Raw genomic sequence first — 22,156 nt, 5'->3', positions numbered from 1 at the left:
TCTCGGTGAGCGCAAGGACATCTAGGTCGAGTTCTTTGAGGAGGCGACATGTCAGATGAGTGTTTGACAGCAGAACGAGAGTTGAGAGTAGCGACGTGGAGCAGGTTGCCACATTTGAAAGACTTCCATGGAGGGGTACAGGCTTGAGAACTCCCTGTGGAGATGGTAGAGGGTCCGAAGGTGGGCAGAGGAGGATGCCAGAGAGCGAAAGGAGTAGCAAGAGAAGAAAGGAGTGAAGGAGTCATCATTAGTAACTCAGAAATGTTAGCAACCCAACAGGATAATCAAAAGACCCACGCCCCCAAACCTCACACTCATGATCACACTAATACCCTCAACTCTAGGTTATGTCAGGAAGCTTTCCACCTTGTGCTCAGAAATATTCCTACTCAACAAGCTAGACACATTTCAAAATGCAGCAGTCGGCCTACCTCTGAGACTTAAAGGAAACAAACATTAACACAGATCTTCAATCAGACCACTGGCTCCTGATCAAACGGAGAATCCACATCCTACCGCGCTTTGTAAGGCTGTGGCACAGAATCCATTGTAAGGAAATTCACCCAAAACCAACAAATCATAGAACATACTCAAATACAGCAATAATGCCTTCGTAACTGTCCCAAGCTTTGACCATACAGGTCAAATCGGATCTTCTTTTTACCCCCCTAACCAAACTGTCCAACACCTTTGCACAGAAGAGGACCAACTGTCCTTCAGAAACCGCTATTAACGTCGCTATTCAACTAATACCAGTATGAGACCAGTACAAAAACATGAAGCAAAGATTACCACTCAAAGCAATTCCAACAGGAGGAAGCGTCCCCCTCTATAGTCAAACGCACTGAAAACCGACAACATAAAGAACTATTAGATAACAGATTTACTTGGGTCAGGCTGCGCACAACTATGATAGAACAATGCATTGATCAATCTCTCCTAGTTGTACCCCTACTATGTGTAATCAACTCTTCTCCCCCATGCTAGACTCCCCTCTAAAAGTGGAACACCTTCGACTGTGTTAAGGTGGATTTTAAAAATCTGGCTTGATCGACACATTTTAGGGAGCCACCCTAGTTATGATGAATAGGGAGCTGCGAGGGGTTAACCAAAACCCAATCAAGGTACGTGGACTAACAGTCCATGCAGGGTTCAAAATTGAGAGTCGATGAGCAGGAGCTTAAACCAGCTGCTGGGTGTCGGACATCAACCTGTAGGCACGACCTCCCCCCCGCTCCCTGCCTTCCTCCCCACGCCCCCCCAAGGGAACCAGGAGCTACCAGAGATGCCCCTGTAACTTTGTGTTCATTTTGTATAAACCATGTTTAAATGTGTTCTAATTCTTTATTAACATTCTCAAATACTCAAAGTTAATGCCCCATTTACATGTTTGTAAGACACCAGTTGACCCCAGGAGCCAATGGTAGCTGTAGGTTTCAAACTAACCAGGCTCTACTATGCTAGAAGCAAGAGCTAAATAGCTCCCCTCAATTTCAAACCCTGCAATGCTTAGTCTCGGGAGAGTGCAAGTTGTATCAGGGACCCCCAATGGGTCCACATTATAGCAAGTTGTATCAGGGACCCCCAATGAGTCCACATTATAGCCCACAAGAATTCAATGTAGACAGTTATAAAAAAAATAGTTCTTTAATGTAGGCCTTATGAATACACTGAAAAATGAATCTAACAGCTGGTGTCACATAACACTATAATACAAATATTTACAATCAACACGGGTTCACTTAAATAACATCAGATGACTTAATCAAGCAAAGCAGGTAAGTTAGAATCAGTAAAATTATGGGTCACCAAAAGAATAATATCTTAACTTGAGATAGCCCAGCCCAACAGATAGTGTAACAGCCACTTGCACTCCCTAAAAAAAGGCAAATACTCAAAAAAAAAATAGGGAGTAAAAACACTCCCAACAAAAAATAGGAAACACACCTTGTGCCCCCGCTTTCACCCACACAGCTCCATGGTGATGTTTGGATCAGTAATGCATGTAGTACCACTGGAAGAAACTGTTACAACCGCCTGATCAGAAGTAAAGCTGTAGCTTTTAATGTGCATGAATAACTAGGTGCAAAGAAATTATTACCCAAAGAAATTCCATTTTCCAGTTAAAACACCCCCCCTCCCCCACATAAAAAAAATACTCATTGGGAAATCGAACTACATTTGTACTCTTCAAAAAGTCATTTTACTCCCAAATTTAAAAAATAGGGAATAAAACTCCCACTCCAAATCTTATTTGGAGCACTGAGAAGGCCAAACCCCAAGATTAATGGGGACCTGTGCCTAAAAGTCACTGAGTCCAACCAATGTTTCTCACCAGTACGAGTGCTCTTTAGAAAGGGTGCAACGGGCTTGTAGTTTTGATTAGCTTCAAACTATTTCAAAGTTATTCAACAATTTACCAAATAACAGAAAAGTATTGTCCTCTTTCAGACCCAGGGATACCCCTCGGGCAGGATACCAGACCCAGGTTCAAACAGCCAAAAGTGAGCGGAGACAGGAGCAACAGGGACGTGTTCCCAATGTCATTCTATGGAGGACAGGAGGAAAGGGGGAGAGAAGACAGGCACACAGATGCTCACCCCCTGCAACTCCGATTTTCTCAGATGTATTTGTGGATCGCCTGGGGGTCACTGAGGGCTTGTTCTTCTGGCATTTGTTCGCAGGTTCAGGGATTCTTCCGGGGTGAGCGGAAACACCAATTGCAACCCCCATCAGTGAAGAAATGCAGGATATAACGAAGCAGGCCTCCATTGGATAGTTCGCCAGATGGAGGAAGGAAAGGTTCAGGAATGATCAGTTTGCAGGCGACTCCTACTGGCGTCCTTCCAAAAGCTGTCGCAGCAGCTGCTCAGGACAGGTTGCCTTGAGGGTGGGAAGCAGGAATTGAGCGAGAAGGAGACTTGTGGCACAAGCTAGCGACATTCAAAGTGCCAAACTTAAATTCGGAACAGCCACGGTACAGGCAAGGTAGCCCACGAGAAAGCATGGCAGTCCAGATACACTACCGAAGGCTCTGAAGGGTTGGATCCACGAGTTGGTCCCACTAGTGCAAAGGTTGGCACACCACTAGTGCAAAGGTTGGCACACCGCTCAGGGTCTTCGAAGACCAGGAAGAGGAGCAGGGCTTCACCGGGCTGGACACAGGAAGGGATGCTGAGCCATTACAGGAGTCGTCTTCGGGTATCTTCAGCAGGCTGCTCTTCTTAGAGGGATTCTTGGCTCCAACGTAGATCTGAATAGCTGCAGAGGTCCTCCTTTTATTCAGAATTCGAGCTGGCAGCAAGTCCAAGCCCACCAATGGTAAGGATCTGCACCATTCAAACAGCCAGTAGTGGTCCAATAGGTGAAAACATCTGGTTTCACAACCACCTCAGAAGCAGAATTTATGGTGCCAAGGATTTGTACCAAAGACACACAAAGGCTCAGTATCCCATGAAAGCCACATCTTTGCCGGGCAAGTGCATGACCTTATGACTTTCTTGGCCTGAGAAGGCAGGAAGAAGGCCGAACTACAATATGGCCAAAGAACAAGCAAAAATCTTATGGCATGGCCATTTTAGAGCATTCACTTTTAGTGGGCATATGATGTAAACATGAATATGCACACCAAAAACAATGCAAAAATATTTAAAATGTAACTACTGCCACCTGTTTGAGGATTTTTCGTTACTTTTAAATGTGCCTAAAATCAGTGTAAAAAGATAGGGAGATGCAAACATATCGCCCGGCACTGTATTGCAAGACGCTGTGTGCAATGTTAAAAGTACACGAATTCAAAAGGGAAACAGTTTCCCAGTGCTGATAGTCTGAAAGACTGACCAGTTTCCCCAAAAAGGTCAGCAAAAGGGAAGTGAAGCTGAAGACTAAGTCCCTTCAAAATGTCAGGCCAGGATCAAAAACAATGGGGGTTCCATAGAAAACTATGGAGCAGAAGTTGCAAAAAAGAAAATTCGTTCTTAAGTGACTGCAAACAAAATTCCCTGTATGCAGAAATCTCATGCCTACCAATAATCACATCATTAATGTATGAAACTATGACAAGTCTTACTTATTTAGCTTCAATTAACACAAATCTCCACATTAGTGAGTGGCCTAGTTTTGCAGTGCTGCAACTTAGTTCTTGGGCTACCACATCTAGATAAACAGACCCAAGAAACAGGAGAAAACGTTCAGGTTGCAAGCTACTAGCCAGCCATAGAAATTAACGCCATGCCTCAATTCAACACATGCACAGAGCACACCATTTCATACCCGCAAAATAGTCATTTATCACTAGCCAATGGTTAGTAGCAAGTGCACCTTTTGTGCCTTGCTTAAGATTTTTCAGTATGCCCATAGACCAAAACAAATTCTGCATTTAGATACTTTTGGCTTCCACACCTCAATACCTCAGGTTTCACCTCTGCCACTCCTTCCCGGCCACAAACGCATACTTTTACCTGCAGGCCACTAAAATGGAATTTTACAAGACCACATCACAACTTATTAAACATGGTAGCGAGAGATTAAGAAACAAGTTGGTTCATCAGATATATTTAAAAAAAATGACATTGGGGTGAGGGGTGACATGGTCAACTGCATCCAGAATGGTCACCTTCTAGCTTTTCTCCGGCTGCCCTTGGGAAAACATGACCTCACCCTTCCCCTGTACGGAAACATGGTCCACACATCCAGAGAGAAGAAACAGGAGCCTGAAGCTTGCCACACGATTGTGTCATCAGGGCCCCCCAATATAACACTAGATCCACTCTTCCAGCTGAAGCATTGGCATCGGTAGGTGGGGCCAGCTGCTGGTGCTAGAGTGATGTCTCAGGACATCCACTCGGGCGGCGAGCAGAGATGCATGGGGGGCTTAGGGGGAGGTTTCATCAGAAACGCTCTTCGACAGGCCCTGGTGGGTGCTGCGGGGCTAATTGGTGATGTCGCCAGACATAGAAATGGCTCCTGCAGCACCACACGTTACACCAAAGAGGGTACTCTGCTCCACATGAGGTGTAGCCCACTGCTGAACCAGAGGCAGCAGATCAACGAGGCAGAACGAAAGGGGGGACAACAATGTGGCCTGCAGGGAGGGTGTGGCTGGGCTTCTCCCAGGCTAGCCGCCTGCAGATTCTGATACACACCACAGAAGGACCTGTGGTGTAATTCACTGGAGTCAGACGCATGGTGATCTGGACTGTCTCTCTTGCTACTTGTGCCGGGGCCCAGATTCCATCCCACTGGAAGGCCACGTGCAACACTGGGGGCCGCCAAGTCACCTTGCGTCCTGCCCCAAGCCCAGGGAATTGATGTGGCAGACACTTATTTGCATAAACTCCACTATCGCTCCACAGCTAAGGTGGGTGCAGGGTCATAGAACTAGCCCTAGCCCAACGAGATACTGAAGTGGACCCCCTTCACTAAGCCTACACTGCAATAAGGCACAAGATGATCAGAACAGGGAGCCCGAATTAGAAGCAAATGTCCTCTTGAAGATCTACCCACAGGAACAAGACCTTAAACACCTTCTGGACCCAAATAACCAGCAGATGAGAAAAATGGAACAGGGGAATCCAAATCCACAGGACCCTTGGAGACTGCGGAACAGCTAGTGCGCAGGCTAATATGCTCACAGAGACAATTTTCGCTCATTAAGAGGAGCGGGCACAGTCAAACTAGAAATGCAAAATGCCACTAGTTTGTTTATTTGGTATTGCACGCCAAACCCTTGGGTAGCCGGGCGCAGTAGTACAAGAAGTCTTATAGCTTGGTTACAATGCAAAAAAAGGTGCATACGGTAAGTACAACAAGTGCATAAGTACATATAATATAGAGCGTAAACTTGGCCAAAGAGACAGACCTATAGAATAGTATATACATACTCGCCTATAGTACAGTATGACTCAGCAGGTACAAGGATCAGGTGAGCCGGTAGGAGTAGGGTGAATCAGGTTATGTGTCGTTGGTGCGCAGCCATTTAAGTACCTTGTGTCTAAATTTAGGGTAAGGTTGTTCTAGTCTGAGGTCAAGTGGTAGCTTATTCCAACATTGCGCAGCTTTAACCGGGAAGCTGGTTCCTAGCAGTTGATCGTTTGAACCTGGGTATCTCTAGCATGAATGTATTGGCAGCTCTCGTAGGGCAGGTAGTAGTTTTCCTAGCGATTATTTCCGCTAAGTAAGGGGGTGCTAGGTTGTTCAAACATTTGGAAGTAAGAAGATGTTTTGAGGAGGATTCTGTTATTTTCAGCCAGTTGACCTCTTTTGAATTTGGTAATGTGCTCTCTATAGGGAACGTCCAACGCTGCTCTTAGTGCGTTGTTCTGCAATCTTTGAATTTTGTTTGTGATATATTTGTTAGCTCCTGAGTACAGGGCATTGCAGTAATCTAATCGACATAAGAGCATTGGCTAGGGTGATACGGCTGGCACTAGAGAGGTACGGTTTAGATGCTCGGATTAGTTTGCAGGTATAGGTTGTAGAAGAGGAAAGGGAGTGGACTTGCCTTTTGAGATTGAGAGAGGAGTCCAGATAGAATCCTAATGTTTTAGCCACAGGCATCACCTCGATAGGGTGGTTATCAATGTTGAAGGATGTGTAGTTTGGGCTTAGTTTTTTGATGTTGGCTTCAGAACCTAGTATTAGTATCTCCGTTTTATCTTCATTCAGGCAGAGGCCATGTGATGCCATTCATGCCTGAATGATGGTGTAAATCTTGTTCACCAAGGCTGAGTTGGCCACAAAGTTGCCCGAAAGGGGTATGAGGATCTGGGTGTCATCTGCATAGTTAGTGTAGATGATACCCCGTCTATCCAACTTGTCAAACAGAGGCTTGGTGAAGATGATGTACATGGTGGGGGAGACACAGGAGCCCTGTGGGACGCCACAGTTTATTTTGGTAGTTCGATGGGGTCACCTAGGCACATGTTAATGATAAAAGGTATTTGTACTGCGCACCATCACCAACGGAATTGGTCCCCAGGCGCTCAAGGAAATCTGCAAACATGAAGGGGCGAGTTAGTAGGGTTTAAGAGGGAATAGGAAAGTAAGGAAAGTGGTGTGCTGTTGGCAACTTCAGTTCGGTTTTCACCATGCACGGAGCTTGGGTGTGAATATTGGATCGATGCAAGATCTTGTGGGCTGTTGGTGCGATTTATGTGTTGTTCGTTATTTGTTGCAGTGTGGTGAAGTGCATGCGGTTTGCTGAGCGAGACGATGGTTGTGTGGATTTTTGTGCAAGTTAAGTATGCAGAAACTTGAGCTTTGGGTAAGTGGGTTAATGTCTTAGTCCTTATAATTCTGGTTACATGTATCCGGTTTTCCTATGGGTAGGCATATTCTTTCTTTTTCATTCCGGTCCGTCTAGTTGTTATGAGTGATGGTGTGGCAAGTTCCCAGCTGTGTTTGGAAAACACTATAGGAATCTCTTGAGAGACATGAAGCAAATTAACTAAAGGATAGGGAAGCTGAAACTTCGGTACAATACCTCAAGGAGGACCATTAATTTCCAAAGGCGAGCTTGCCGACACTATGGATCAGAGGATCAGCAGAGGGCTCACACTGCAGAAAGTGGGTTCTTCAAATGTTCAATTATACATTCCCGGAAATAGCAAAAGGTGGCACTATACTAGAAGGGGTACACAGAGTGGGGCCCCCTGCGCAAAGGTTCCAAAGCACAGCCGCGGGACAGAATTATGAAATGTCATGCTTCTACCACAAATGAGAACGACACTTCTAATTTTCAAGACATCACAATCCTTACACACCAATAACGGATAGGCTACAGTGTGAAAATAAAGTACAAACAGACCTTCTTGTTTGGTCTCTTACTCAACTGGGAGGAAAGATCACTACGATGCAGACCCGAGGAGAGTGCTAAAATCATTGGCCTGGAGCTGCCCTCAAGACCAGAAGAGACTGGGTCAGCCCTCCACACCTTAGCAGACGGTACCTGCCACCTGAGCGCACAACCCCGGGATGGGGAGGGGTCTAGACTCACACAATCTATGCATCCTCAAGGAGGGTGTGGGGCAGGGGGCAACATCCTGAGTAACAATAGGTGGGCCATGGCCCTGTGAACATGGGAGTTTATATGTCCCTTTTCATTTGCAATGTAGTGCACGACTTCATTTGAACACTGTGTTCAATGTATTTCACAACTTCATTATCCAAAGTATTGGGTAACTTATTTTTGCCCAATGCATTTTCCTCTGTCCCCCTGCACTGTGTGGGGGGGTTGTGGCTCCAAGCCACAATCCCTCCAAGAACCAGTTCTACCTGTTGCTCAGCCGCAGCTTGAAGGGTCCTCCCACTCAGCCCAACCTATAATTTCTATCTCCCCTTTGTCTTAGCATGAGGCCCCTCTGAACCCTGCAAAACGAGTTCCACTTGTGCACATCAAGGGTAGGGGGCTCTGAAATGCCGCTTCTCCATAACCTGCAATTATCCTGCCCTCTGCAAACCACCAAGATAGCGCCTGACCTCATACCTTTTCTGGGAACCTCCTTCCTTCCCCAGTCCTGCCATTATTCTCCCCTCAGGGGGGGGCACACACACACACACACAGTCCTGAAATCTTTGTGTTTTTTTATGGTCTTTATGTATTTTGAATGTACATCGTGACGGTTACAACAGTGTTTATTCATTTTGGTTTGTCTTTGTATTTTGGCAATATGATCATATTTTGATCCTTCACAATTGAATGTTATGGACAAGGTTGAATTTATTTGACTTCTCTGCCTGCCCTTCCCATTTTTTTGTCTGTGGCTTTTGTAATACATAATTTGGTTTTTCTAATTGTATCTACATTCTATCAACCTCAGAAGAAGAGCACGGTTACGCTCGAAACACGTGTCAGGCTGCACGTGTTTAACACTGCAGCAACTCAAGCATTCCAAAATCTAACTATTGGCGTTGTGTGACTGGAATTCTGGTCAATATTTGTCACGTCTGTGGTGTAGACAGGCAATGTACCCATCTCTGCCTGTTACCTGCAGCCTGTGTTACCTTTTCTAACTGATTGCAAGCGCAGTGGACTGACTGGTATTGCTACTTGAATTGTTGGGTTCTAGAAGTACACTTGTCCTCCACCTTGTAATTGCCTGAAACTATGTACCCATTTCCTCTCCCAGCAAACTTGTCCCTGCCAACAAACCAACCTGGTCTCCCCTTCCCTGGACACCACACAAAAATGTATCCCTGGCAACCACATGTGTTCCAGGGTGGCAGCGACAGCCTAATATAACAGCTGTGGCGGGGGGGGGGGGGGAACAGGCCTCTTCTCTTGGTTGCTGGCAGCTGTGTGCCGACGGGGGGTGCAGCAGAGCTCAGGAGGCCCTTTCCACAGGTACCCCTGGTCTTCCACCTTAACATCCTTCCCCTCCTTTCCTCCTCAACCTGCTCTATATTCCCACCAGCAGGGGGCTCCTGACCGGTCTGCCTCCCCCTGGTCTCTCCCTGTGTCTCTGTGCCTGCCCCCGCCCCTCCTTGTATCTGTGCCTGTCTCCCAGTGCCCCTGTCCCTCTCCCAGTGCCCCTGTCCCTCTCCCAGTGCCCCTGTCCCTCTCCCTGTGAGAGTCTCCCTGTTCAAATCTCTCTCGGCCTCTGTGCGCCTGCCTCTCTTCCTCCCCCCACCATCCCTTGGCATCCCTTTCTCCCACCTCCAGTGCATCAAAGGGTACTCCCCCAGGCCCCAAGTTCCATGCTAGTGGGTGTGCCTAGCTAGTCCAGTGTGTCTAATTTATCCTGCTGGGAAAGAGTTCACTCCCCTACCTGTAATAAATCTGTTCCTGGTTTCTACAAAGACTTTTGTGCCTCCATTGTGTTCCCACTTTTCAGTGCAGCCTGTCTTGCCGGAGGGAGGGAGGGAGGGAGGGAGGACCGCCTCAGTCTGCATGCACAATGCACCAGGTTGGTTGACTCCTTGATCCAAAACTGTGGCTCCAACAGGGGTCTCCCACACGGCCAGCACCCATTTTGGCCTGCCTTCGATTTCGTCAGTCCGACTTACACTGATATAACAACCCAGTGGAGGAATTTCGCCCCATCCGTCTCATGCTGTGACTCTAGAGCCAATTGCCGAATAGTAACATACCCTAGATTTGGAACTCTATTTCAGATTTCATGGACACTAGTTTGCGGTTCTTCATTTGATACCTTGTACTCAGTCACTATCGAATACTCGAATAGCTTTATAAAGCTTGCATAGCTGAGCCTACAAATAAAGACTGTGCAAAGCACAAACACCATCCAGCCTAATCATTTAAGATACTTTCCTATAATGCAATGGGTCCGAGGTCACACCAAAAGTGAATCCAATTGTTATCAGAGCGGAGAGGCAATCAGGTAGATGTTGCATGCCTCCAGCAGAGAACGTCCGAGGTAGGATATCTTCATGCTTCATTCCAAGTACGTCCCCCTTCAATTATTTTCAACAGCTAAAAGGAGGAAAAGCAGCAGAGGGTCCCTGTTTGGACGCAATGTCTAATTTAGCATGGAAAGTAAGGCAGATATAGACGGGAGAGATCTTCTGGACATGAATGTTGAACGGGGTCCGGAAGACCTTTGCTTTGCATCTGTTTATGGCCCAAGCACAGGCCAGAATTAAATCTGATGTGCCATCCTGAGGGAATGATTTGCCTTTCCCAGTGATCACTTAATTCTGGCAAGAGATTTAAAACTAGCTTTCTAGATATCTCAGAGGGTACCTACTAGGGAGTAGCCCAACTCGCACTAGACCTTAAAAACCTAATTTTAGAGGCAAATTTGACACACCCCTGGCGGCATGCAGATCCCAGAAGATAATGCACCTTTTCACACATTCACAGAACCTGCTCTCCGATTATTTACTGGCGAGCGCTGATCTACTAACTTATATGACCCATGTGACAATAGGGAGTATTATGTGTTCGGACCATGCCCCGAGCATCACAGAAACCTAGACCCAAAAGTTTGAAAATTAATCTTAGCCTCATTTGAGACAGCACTGGTCAAGGAAAATAGTTTGGACATGAAAAATTATTTTGGAAAAACAAAACTGGGAGCCACTGATGAGGAAATTAGGTGGGACACCTTTAAAGCATTTGAGGGCATAGTGAGAGCAAAAAGAGCAAGAATGAACAAAGTCTGACATGGAAAACTACTCACTCTCGGGGAGCATGAGAAGGGAGAACGTTCCTCAGACACTCAAAATCTTCTGTGCGCTCAAACCATACAGGAATATATTCATATCATTAATCGGTCGAGGGTGGAGCTCTCTATGTTGAAAACAAATAAGCGATATTACGAACATGGGAATAAAGCAGGCAGGCTCTTGACACGGAAACTAAAAGTTGGAGCCACTCAGGGTCGCACCCAGGAAATTAGGACACCGGGCCCGTCAGATGTGGCACCAGGGTAAGTCTGCATGCGCCATAGGTGAGGCAAAACTCTGCCTGATTCATAAGGTGAGGAAAGACCCTAAAAACTGCTAGTCCGACTGCCCGATAGCAGCCCTTAACATGGACACAAAAATGTACGCTAATATATTGGCTAACCACCTTTAACAAGTGATATGATAGGTTATTTATAACGTGCTTAATACCCAGAGGTTTCTAAGAGCAGACGCAGGGATCGAACCTGTGTTGCTCCGTGTCGTCTTGCTTCCAAGGGAGCATGTTGCCCCTGAGCTATCCTCCCGAGACTGCTACCGGACCTCATCAGGGTGGAACAATCCGGCTTCGTAGCCGGGAGGCAAGCCCCAGACAGTGTTCAAAAGATACTTAGTCTAATAGATACTGCACACAAGATCAGGGAGCAGTCAATGATCCTAGCTCAGATACAGAGAAGGCCTCAGATCATGTCAAGTGGTCCTTCCTACACTTGGCTCTTAGAATCAATTTGGGTGATAAGGGACAAGTTAGTTACCTGTAACTTTTGCTCTCCAGCATGGGTCTGGCACGGATTCACACGCTCATGAATATTCCGTCGACCGGTCGGGAATCCTCAGTAAAAGAAAAACAGCTTCACTTTGGTTTATAGGAGTAAGATAGTTTATAAACTAATCACTGAGCTCTGGGTCATGCTGCCCCAGCCAATGACTATCCTCTCCCTAAGCCCCTCCTCTGGCAGCCATTTTCAGATTTGGTAGCACGTAAAGTGGCAGTATGACCAAGAGCTGCCGCAGAGGGGCAGGAGGGAGGATTTGCATGTGGATCCCTGCCAGAACCATGCTGGAGAACAACAGTTACAGGTAAGTTACTTGTTCCTTCTCCAGCATGGGGTCTGGCATGGATTCACATGCTCATGAATAAAGAATACATAGCAATACATACATACACAACCACAGGCGGTAGCAAGGCTCAACAGAAGCAATTCCGCTTACCTACTCACCAGGCTCAACTTCTAGCGAACAGGTTCGTAGCACTGCTTGGCAGACTCTTGACTCCTCCCTGGAATCCCTGTCGACGCAGTAGAATTTCAAAAAGGTGTGTGTAGACCTCCACGTAGCAGCCCTGCAGATGTCAAGCAGCGGCTCACTAGACAGGAAGGCTGTTGTAGCAGCGATCACTCTGGTAGAATGAGCTCGGACGGCCAGGCAGCGGTCGGTTAGCCAACCAGTGACAATGAGTGATGCAGCCAGAGAGCCACCTGGTGATGGAATCCTTGGACAAGGCCTTCCCATGGTTCAAAGGACCAAAGTTCACAAAAAGCTGAGAAGTCTTCCGGAAACTCTTTGTGCTGGCCACATAAAACTTCAACGCTCGAGCTACATCCAGAAAGTGCAAAGTCCTTTCAGCCGGCAACGAAGTAGTCGGAAAAAATACCGGCAACACCAAGGGCTGGTGGAGACAAAATTCGGACAGAACCTTGGGTGTGAAGGTGGGGTGCGTCCACATCAACACCCTTGTCTCGTGGAAAGTCAAGTAGCGCCGCTTACAAGACAGGGCCTGGATCTCACCCAAACTCCTGGCAGAGGTGATGGCCACGAGGAAAGCTGTCTTCCAAGAAAGGAACTTGAGAGGAGCTTATGCATGGGCTCCAAGGGTTCCCACCCCACCACCCGCATGAGCCTAGTCAGCACCACGTTGAGATCCCATGCCAGGGCAGGCGCCTTCACCGGCGAGAACGATCGGAACGATCCTTTAAGCAACTCCTTCACTAGATGATGTGACCAAAGAGAAGACCGTCCCGGAGAGCTAGTATAGCTAGAGAGCCGCAAGATGCACTTTGATGGAGGAGTGAGCCAGCCCCGACTTAGCTAACGACAACAAGTATGTAATGACTTGGGGGCCGTGACCCTAAGAGGGTTAAAGTCCTGCGACTTGCACCAAATCGCAAAATGCTTCCATTTGTGCCCGTAGCACTAAGTCGATGATGCCCTGGCAAGGACCTCCCTGCAGTCCACCTGCAGCTCGTACCCACCGAACACTAATGCTGCAGGAGTCAGGCCTTCAGGTTCAGCTATCCTGGGTCGAGGGGCCGCTGACATGCCGAGAAGGTCCGGGTACCAGATCTGCCTCAGCCACGCAGGTGCGACAAAGATCATCCTGCACCAAGACCATCTGAGTTGACTGATGACTCGTAGTAGAGAGGCAATGGAGGGAACGCGTACAGGATCAAGTCTTCCCACGGGAAGGAGAATGCACCCCCCCCCCAATGCTCCCCGGCTGGGGGACCCTGCTGGCAAACCTCTGGCACTTGGTGGTGGTCGCTGTCACAAATAAATCGATCTGGGTCTGCCCCACCTAAGGAAGAGGCTGTCCACTTGATCCTGTCGAAGCTCACACTCATGGCAAGAGCGCAGCTCCCTGCTGAGAGAGTCGGCAGCAGTGTTTTTTACTCACACAAGGTGAAAAGGAACGAGAAACATCCACTGGGCAATGGCCCAGTGCCACAGCTCCAGCACTTCCCGAGTGCTGGTGACCTGGTGCTTCCGTGCTTCCTGATGTAAAACATTGTGGTGGTATTGTCCGTGAAGACAATCACCACCTTGCCCTTGAGAGACGGAAGAAGTTACTCCAGGGCCCAAAATACTGCCTGAAGCTCCAGGACATTGATGTGTAGCTCCTTCTCCTCCGGCAGCCACAGGCCTCTGGCGTGTAGATGTCCAATGTGGGCTCCCCAGTCCTCCTGGGAAGTGTCTGTGACCATCTCCTGGTACAGGGGCTCTGGGAGTCTGTGCCCCCGCAATGTTGGTGTACGCACACCCCCACCACCTTATTGCTCGACTGACCTAGTCAAGAACAATCCTGTCTTTCAAGCTTCCGGACACCTGGATCCAACAGGAGTCCAGGCATTCCTGGAATGGTTGCATCCGCAACCTGCAAAGCCTGATCAGGTAGATACACAACAACATCATGCCGAGCAGCAACTTGATGGTCCTCACGTGGCGATCGCCAGTGCCAACAGCTGCTGCACCTTGCATAAAATGGCCCCTATCCTCTCCTCCGAGGGGGCCACCAGGCAGGACACCCTGTTGAGCCTGGCCCCCAGGAATAGCGCGTCATGCGATGGAGTGAAGCAGGACTTTGCATAGTTCACCAAGAACCCCAGATCCGTCAGCAGCCAGATGGTCCTCTTCGTGTGATCGACAGCGACGTCCCTTGCCCGGATGAGCCAGTCATTGAAGTAAAGGTACACATGTATCCCCTGTAGGCACAGATGGGCCGCCACTGGAGCCAGGCACTTTGTAGAGACTGCAACGACTTCAGCCAGAAGGGGAGAACCTTGAACTGGTCGTGCTTCCCTTGTACGACGAAGCACAAGAACTTGCAATGGTTTTTGTGAATGGGGATGTGGAAGTACGTGTCCTCTAGATCCAACGACAATAGGAAGTCTCCCTCCACCAGTTGGCCTAGCACATGCTGCAAAGTGACCATCCTGAATTTTTGGGACTTGCTGTACTTCTTGAGTCGTCTTAAAATCGAGAATGGATCTCCAGCCCCCGATCCACTTTCTTACCAGAAATGTATCTTGGAGTAAACTCTGGAGCCCCGGAGTCGATTCGAAACCTGGTCTAGCGGCCATTTTTTTTTAAAAAAAACATTTTTTTAACATGGCCCGAACCTCCACAACAGCTGAGGGATGCGTTGTTCCTGCTGGGCTACCGGAGGCATCGGCGGACACTTCGCTGAAACGCCAAAGTGTGTGTGGGCGAGAGCATCCAGCACCCATCGATCAGTGGAGAATTTTACCCACACGCTGACGAAGGGCCAGCCAGTGGGGTGCAGGTTTGCCGGTTCAGGCCTGCTTGGAGGCTGGCACGCTGCCTCAGGAGCCTTGATGACGACGGAACCTCTAAAGGCCTTGGAGCGACCCCTGTAGGCTTCCTGGGTCGCGGTACCGGATGGCTGATGGTAAGGACGATACGCCGCCAAAACCCTTTGAAGGTCTGCAGACTTCCCTCCTGAGGAACGAACGGAAGGATGGTATTGCTGTAGCATGCCCAGGGCACAGGCAGTCTGTCTGTCTTGATTTCCCGAATAGATTTTTTGAGGGCTTTTCCAAAGAGATTGTCTGAGTCGAACGGCATGTCCAAGACCCTAGTCTGGACCTCCTGCCTAAAGTTGGTGGCCTTCAGACAGCCACAACGATGGAGGAAAACCCCGTTTCCCCATCTGGCGGAATCCTGTGTCCGCAATGTTCAGGGTCATGGTAATGGCATGGTCCGACGCCCCCTTCGATTCCTTAAGGATCTCCATCGCCTCGACCCGCCTGTCCTCGAGGAAATCCAGGATCAGAGCCATTGTGTACCAAAGCTCCCTTTCATACCTGGCCAGGATAGCTAAAGCGTTGGCTGCTGTACGGGGGAATGGAGGCTGAAGACTGGCTGGACGACCACTTCCATGCAGCAGCCGAGACCAGAGTCCAGTGATGGCTGTGACCGCAAACTCTTGGATGCAGACTCCAACACCTGGTATTTTTCAAGCCAGTCCCCTTCTTCAGCAGTGCCAGCCCCTCTTCCCAGACATCGTCCAGGAGAGGCACTGCCAAAATTGTCTTCCTTTTCGCCTCCCGGCTTTGATACAGGAAGCCCTCCTTTGTCTCCTCCGGTGTGAGCTGGAAGAGTTCCGAAGTGCGGGCGATCGAGTGGAAGGAACCCACTTTGTCCAGGGGAGAAGCCCTTGCCGGCGGAGAGATGCTGCCGTCGTCAACTGTGTCAGTCGTCACCGTGTCCGTCCCTGTATCTCTAAGGGGGGTAGGGGGATACCGGCGGTTGAAGCAGTGGCGTAGGGTGCCTGTTCTTCGGCGGTGGTGGCCCCGGTGGAGCGGGTGGCGGTGCCGTAGGCATCCTCTTCTGAATCTCCAACACCAGTGTGTGGCGGGTTGAAAGAATATCATGTGACAGATCTCTGGGAGGTGCCTGGGGAGTAGCACCTACGTCGTCGTCCCAGCAGATGTAGTCATTGCCGCCTCCGGCGGGTACCTCCTCCACGTTCCCGTCATCCCAACGTCTCCCGGGATGGTATGGATGGAACCCTCGTTCTCTACATCGGAAGAAGAAATAGCCGTGCCTTGGAGTTCTTCCACTCACCCTCCCCGTCCCTCCCCTCTTGGTTCCTGAGGGGGTCGGCTCTGGGCTAATGGGACAGTATCCTCTTTTCCGAGGTCTTTTCCACTGGCTTGACCAAAGCCTCCCACCTGGGAAGAAGAGCAACCTTGGCTGCCATAGGGGTACCCTGGGCCAGGTCAGTCCCTTTCGCCTTCGAAAGGGCTGCCGCCACCAGCTCAATAGAGGCAGAAGATTTAGCATGTATCACCTAGGCCTTCACAGGCAGGTCGGCCACCTTTACCTGTTGCTTGGCCATCTCCGGTTTCTCCCGTAGCTTCCCCAGCGTAGCTGACTTTCTCTTCAACAAATTACTGGAGCAATGGCTGGAGACTGAGGCCGCTGGAGACGAACGCACCCCGGTCGTCGCGGGATCCGCTTGCGTGGCGACCGACGAAAGCAGACTCTGTGCTTGGCCTCGTCTTGCATATTCCCCTCACCCCCTCATGGATTGAGCGCCCACAAAAGGACTTAAAACCAGCTCTGGCTGGATCCGGATGAGACATGCCCCTTTGAAACACATGGGGCAGGGGCCTGGGATTTGAGCCATGCCGCCAGCCTGCTGTGCCGATCCTTCATCGTGCGCTTGGTAAAGCCACGGCAGATCTTGCAGTCTTCCTCCCTGTGCGTCGGGTGAAGATAATAAAAAGGCACTGGAAATGCTTGTGCTCCACGAAAACTTTATGCAAACTGCAGCTGTTGCAGAGCTTGAAGAGGGACAGCTCCCCCACCCCACACCCCCCCTGTCCATCTCCGACATGATCCGGCATGTGGTGTAGGCCTGATGGCCTTCTGAAAACTTTGAAGAAGAAACACTTGACAATTCCACCCTTGAGGGGCAATGAAAGATGCTGAAAATGGATCCCCGTTAGTCGGATGACGAAACGATTAAGAACACGAACTATCGATCAAAAATAGGATTTTCCTGGCAAAAAGCACACAAAGCGAGGACTCCCAACACTTGGACGTGCAGTAAAAATGTGAAGATGGCTGCCAGAGGGGCTTAGGGAGAGGGCAGTCATTGGCTGGGGGCAGTATGACCCAGAGCTCAGCGATTGCTTTATAGGAGAAAGACAATATAGGAGAAAGACAGTTTTGAAACAAAAAGTTAAACTGTTTTTTCCTTTACCCAGGCTTCCCGGCCGGATGACTAATATTCATGAGCATGTGAATCCATGTCAGACCCCATGCTGGAGAATTTCATCTCCTCCTTGTACTACTCTCTTACAGCAAAGGCCTCAATGAACCATTACATCTCAAAAGGTTTTCCATGTCAAAGGGTGCCAAACAAGGCTGCACCCTCTTCCCTTGCTGTTTGCCATAGCAGTGGAACTTCTAGCATTAGGGCAAATTAGGAAATCTAACACTAAGCCGATCCATCCTCCCTCCAGTGTTTCGTTTACTTAAGAATTCCAAGGTCGTCTCCGGAATTAAAATTAATCTATGCATGTGCAAGGTCCTCAATCTGCACATCCTTGCAGATGGCAGTGCAGGTGAAGGACCTCATTCCTTTCTAATCGGCCACACATAGTATTAAAATCATGGGTATGCAAATCACCCCTCTGCCTTGTTTGAGGCCAACTTCCCCGATCTGCTACAAACAATGTTGGCATTAATCAATCTTTTATAATGCACTTAACACCAGAGACTAGTCTAAGCGCAGGATCAGGACTCGAACCAGTGGCGCTTTGAACTGACTGGCTTCCAAGAAAAACATGTTGCCCCTCTCAGCCCATTAACAATATCTACAGGCCATATCTTGGTTTGGAAGAACTGCTGCCATCAAAATGAACATTCTAACCTAGATTGCTATATTTCTATCAGGTACTACCCTAGGGAAGCTGAGACAGAACATGTTGGTATTCATACAGCAAATATCGCTGACACAGAATCGCAACCTCAATCCTATACACAAGAAAATTGGGGCCTAACTGTATCGAACATTTTGAGATACAATCCAGCTTCTGAGCAGAGGGTCTTTAGAGGTTGGACAGATCCCAACTCAAACAAATACTGACATCTACAAGAGCTAGTCACAAGCAGATCTCTTAGATGAATGCCCTGGTTAGCCCGTAGTGACGGACCTTTAAGCCTTTTGGCAAACCAGAAGCAAGACTCAGACAAATGGACACGGTTCAACAGTGAACTTTTATTTAAAATAAAATGCCTCACTAGCCCTCCTGCTAAAAGGGAGTTTCCCTTCCTACCAACTAAAACTAAGGTGCTCACCAGGATGTGAAACAACTCGATACAGCCCTCCGTACTAACCTGTCCAACTGATAAAAAAACAAAGATTTTTTTTAAATTTTTATATATATATATTTTTTTAATAATTTTATTTTTTTTACACACTAGATGACGTCAATGCCTCATAGCTCACCCCTCTCCTGCAAAGACTCTTCAAAGTCAAATGTGTGTCCCAAGGGCACGGTTTCTAGCATGGGTCACCACATCAACTGCCAAAAAGAAGAAATCAAACAAAAAGTTCAAAATCCAAGTCAAAGGGTTTTCAAATCTACAAAAGGATACCTCAATTCAACAGAGGTTTCCACGTTTGGGTTCAATTCGGTACTCAACCTAGCTACCAAGGCCCAACTCTCACTTGAGCCTAGCTGGGTGGGTGGTTAGAATGTGGACCCTCCTGATTTGTGAAAAAGATGTACCATAAACAATAAGATTAGCCAGTTTTTTTTTTCCTTCAGAAAATTGAACTGCTTCTTAGAATATGCAAAATCATTCAACATAGACTACAGCAGCACCAAACCTCTAAGAACTCTAGACCTACTAAATATTGCTCATGCCATCAGGGTTAATTAGGTTCGACTATTGAAATCTGTGATATCATGGGAGACTCCCAGGAGGACATGCACCCCACCCACTCCCAATATTATATACACAGACACAAATTGGCATGAGTTGTGGTATTCGTCAGTGACTATACGGCAGGAGAATATTTTTGTTGGAGTTAGGATCCTTATTTCCGTTCGTACCCTACTTATTGCTATACTCCAATAATCACCATTGTTTTTTGACATTACTATGCAAATGTTATCTTGTATAAAATTTTCAATAAAAAGATCTTATTACAAACAAAATGACAGCTATCCCCCCCCCCCTTCCCAGGCAACACAAAGTTAAATCCTGAATTACAGCAATAAATATGTTCAGTACTTGCCTCGTTTGGGTTTCGGGAAACTCTCATGCAGCCGAAAGACTACCTTCTCCACAAAGTGCTGGATATCACATTGCTCTGGACCGCGTACAAATACCATCCAATCATGGGTAAACCCCTCAGTGGTAACTTTCTTCCGTAACTGGGCTCGGTGTCCCAGCTCCAGCTTCACTTGTACCGTGCACTGTGAGAAAAAGGGAACATAATTTACCAGGCTGATGGGGGACCTGCTGCCCAACAAAGTAGACCAAATATTCACTAGGATGAGGAGAACCACCTAGCTAAAAATACCCTTTCAAGATCATAACAAAAATCACCTACAGGAGAAGAATGCCACAACGCTCACATGTACGGGACCTTTTATGATGCAACCAGCGAAGCTCTGTGTACCATAGAACTCCACTTGCTAAGACCTAGTGACCTGGCAGTAGTAAACATGTAATGCACAACAGTCCTTCATCATGTTCCTTTCATAGTGCGATATTCGGACAGTCTTCTGATGCTGCCCTGCCTACCTACTATTCAGAGGAAGTGTTAGATCAGGGTGCCCTTATGAGGCATTACCAAACCCTCCCCAGTCGGGAAGTAGGAAAATACACCTTCCCAAAACCTCAGCATCCCACAGAGACGCATACTATTGCCTTAAATGAAACCCAGCCCCCTTGCCTAGTGAGTAGGTACAGCAAACACTAGACAAATGTCTAGAAAGACATTTCCCTTGTGCATAAATAGTACGCCCCCCCCCATGCAGTCAGAATGGTAGAGTGTACAGCCTCCACCACCAGCAGCATGAGCTGCATATACAAAACAGGGATACAAATATATGGTTGTTAGGGAGCTTTTGTGAGCTTAATCTGCAGCCATCTGGTGAGGGCTGTGAAACAATTGATCCAAAGAGTACAGTGTTCCAACCAAAGGATGAAGCCAACTTTATTGCTAGCAGTTTAGATAGAATTTCAGAACAAGCCCTGGGGCAGGGTTAAGAAGTGGCCTGGACTATTGGTCCCACCAACCCAAGGGTAAAAGCACCATGAAGGGCCTTCTATGGATCATTGCAGAGAGGTAGGGCTGCTTCACTTGCATGTGGCTGGAGGCAATGCTCGTAGACTTCAAGTTCATTGTGTTTGAGTCTTCAGCAGGCTGTTCCTCTTTTTCACTGTCTCATCTCCAGTATATATTTAAGGGGGCAAAGGGTGACACAGCTGCAGCCAGTAATACATTGATCATGCTTTTGAGCTGGGGGCTACTCTAGATCACCAATCGCAAGGATCTGCACCATTCAAACTGGCCAGGGCAGTTGAATCATGGACAGCCCCTTGACCCACATCTACCCAGCAACAGACATCCAGTGACTGGAATGTGGAATTGGATAAGACAGTTCACATCCTGTGAGGATGCACCCTCCTCCACTTCAGCTAGAAAACTCAAGCCAGAAGTACAGTAAAGGGCTTAATATGCATGACATTTCCTGACCCAAAAGTCAGGAAGAAGGACAAGACGGACAAAATAACTGTGCGAAAAGCATGGTACAGCCCTTTTCGGTATATGGTGCTTAAAATAGATGTGCTGCTACCAGCCTATCCCAGACTTATCAAAAAAGTAAAAGAAATAAAAAATAAAGAAGAAACAGATGGCACCCAGGCAGTACTTCACGGGAAGGCGACGTGCTACAGTAAAAAAAACTAAGGAAACTTGCAAAGGGGCAGGGTTCCCTGCAATGGTAACATGTGCCCCCCAAAAGAGTTAGTGAAGCAAGTAAAACTAACAATGCCTACCTTCAAAAGTCTGGAATGCCCCCTCCTAACCCCCCCACCCACCTTTTGCTATTGCTTGGCCGCTGTACACTTAGGATCGATTTTATTTTTCCAGATTTTCCTCCATTGTGCCAACAGTAGCTATGGCAGAGATGTCAGGCTTCACTTAAAGGTTGAAGGCTGGTGGATTGGTACTAGGGGTGTGCCAAACTTTGGCTTTGTGCAAATATTCCAGCTGAACAGAACAGATGATCGGCTGCGGACGCAAAAAAAATAAAAACACTACTTTTAAAGGCTACAGCAAGGTCTGAAATCATTAAATGAAATAAAAGACAAAGATGCATATGTTTGTGCAATGCAACGGAGACTACGAAAGTGGAGCACAGTTTAGTTCCTAGGGCTGAGGTAGTTAATTATATGTCCAGCGGAAGGACATGCCCCCTGCTCAAGAGACCTCTGGGGAATGTCATGTTGGGGAATCACTGTGGGTCGGTCTACCAGGGGCACTATAGAGAAAGGTGTGAGGACTTTGTATGGGACTATGCCAGCTATGCTCGGTTGGTGACATTGGCAAGAGGAGAGGGTGTTTGGAAATCCAAACACTTCCCAACTGATGGGCTGCCTCTTATGTCAATAAGGACCGTGGATGGCCCACTTACATCAGGGTGCAAATTTGACTCTTGGGAAGTACGGAATTGTGTGTTGT

At 47.9% G+C, this 22,156-nt stretch overlaps 1 protein-coding gene across 2 annotated transcripts in view; it reads right to left on the bottom strand.

Moving 5' to 3' along the window:
* The window catches only part of MLLT1 (MLLT1 super elongation complex subunit), an 870,086-nt gene that overhangs the window by 691,700 nt on the left and 156,230 nt on the right, over positions 1–22,156 (bottom strand). For both annotated transcript variants that reach the window (XM_069649554.1, XM_069649553.1), the window contains exon 2: positions 19,700–19,880. In XM_069649554.1, coding sequence (XP_069505655.1) covers positions 19,700–19,880 — 181 coding nt within the window. The remainder of the gene's footprint in view (positions 1–19,699; positions 19,881–22,156) is intronic.

Source organism: Ambystoma mexicanum, chromosome 1p (genome assembly GCF_040938575.1).
Source record: "Ambystoma mexicanum isolate Mex_15411 chromosome 1p, UKY_AmexF1_1, whole genome shotgun sequence".
NCBI lineage: Eukaryota > Metazoa > Chordata > Amphibia > Caudata > Ambystomatidae > Ambystoma > Ambystoma mexicanum.
The sequence above is the reverse complement of the archived record's forward strand: the minus strand, read 5'-3'. Positions and strand labels throughout refer to the sequence as shown.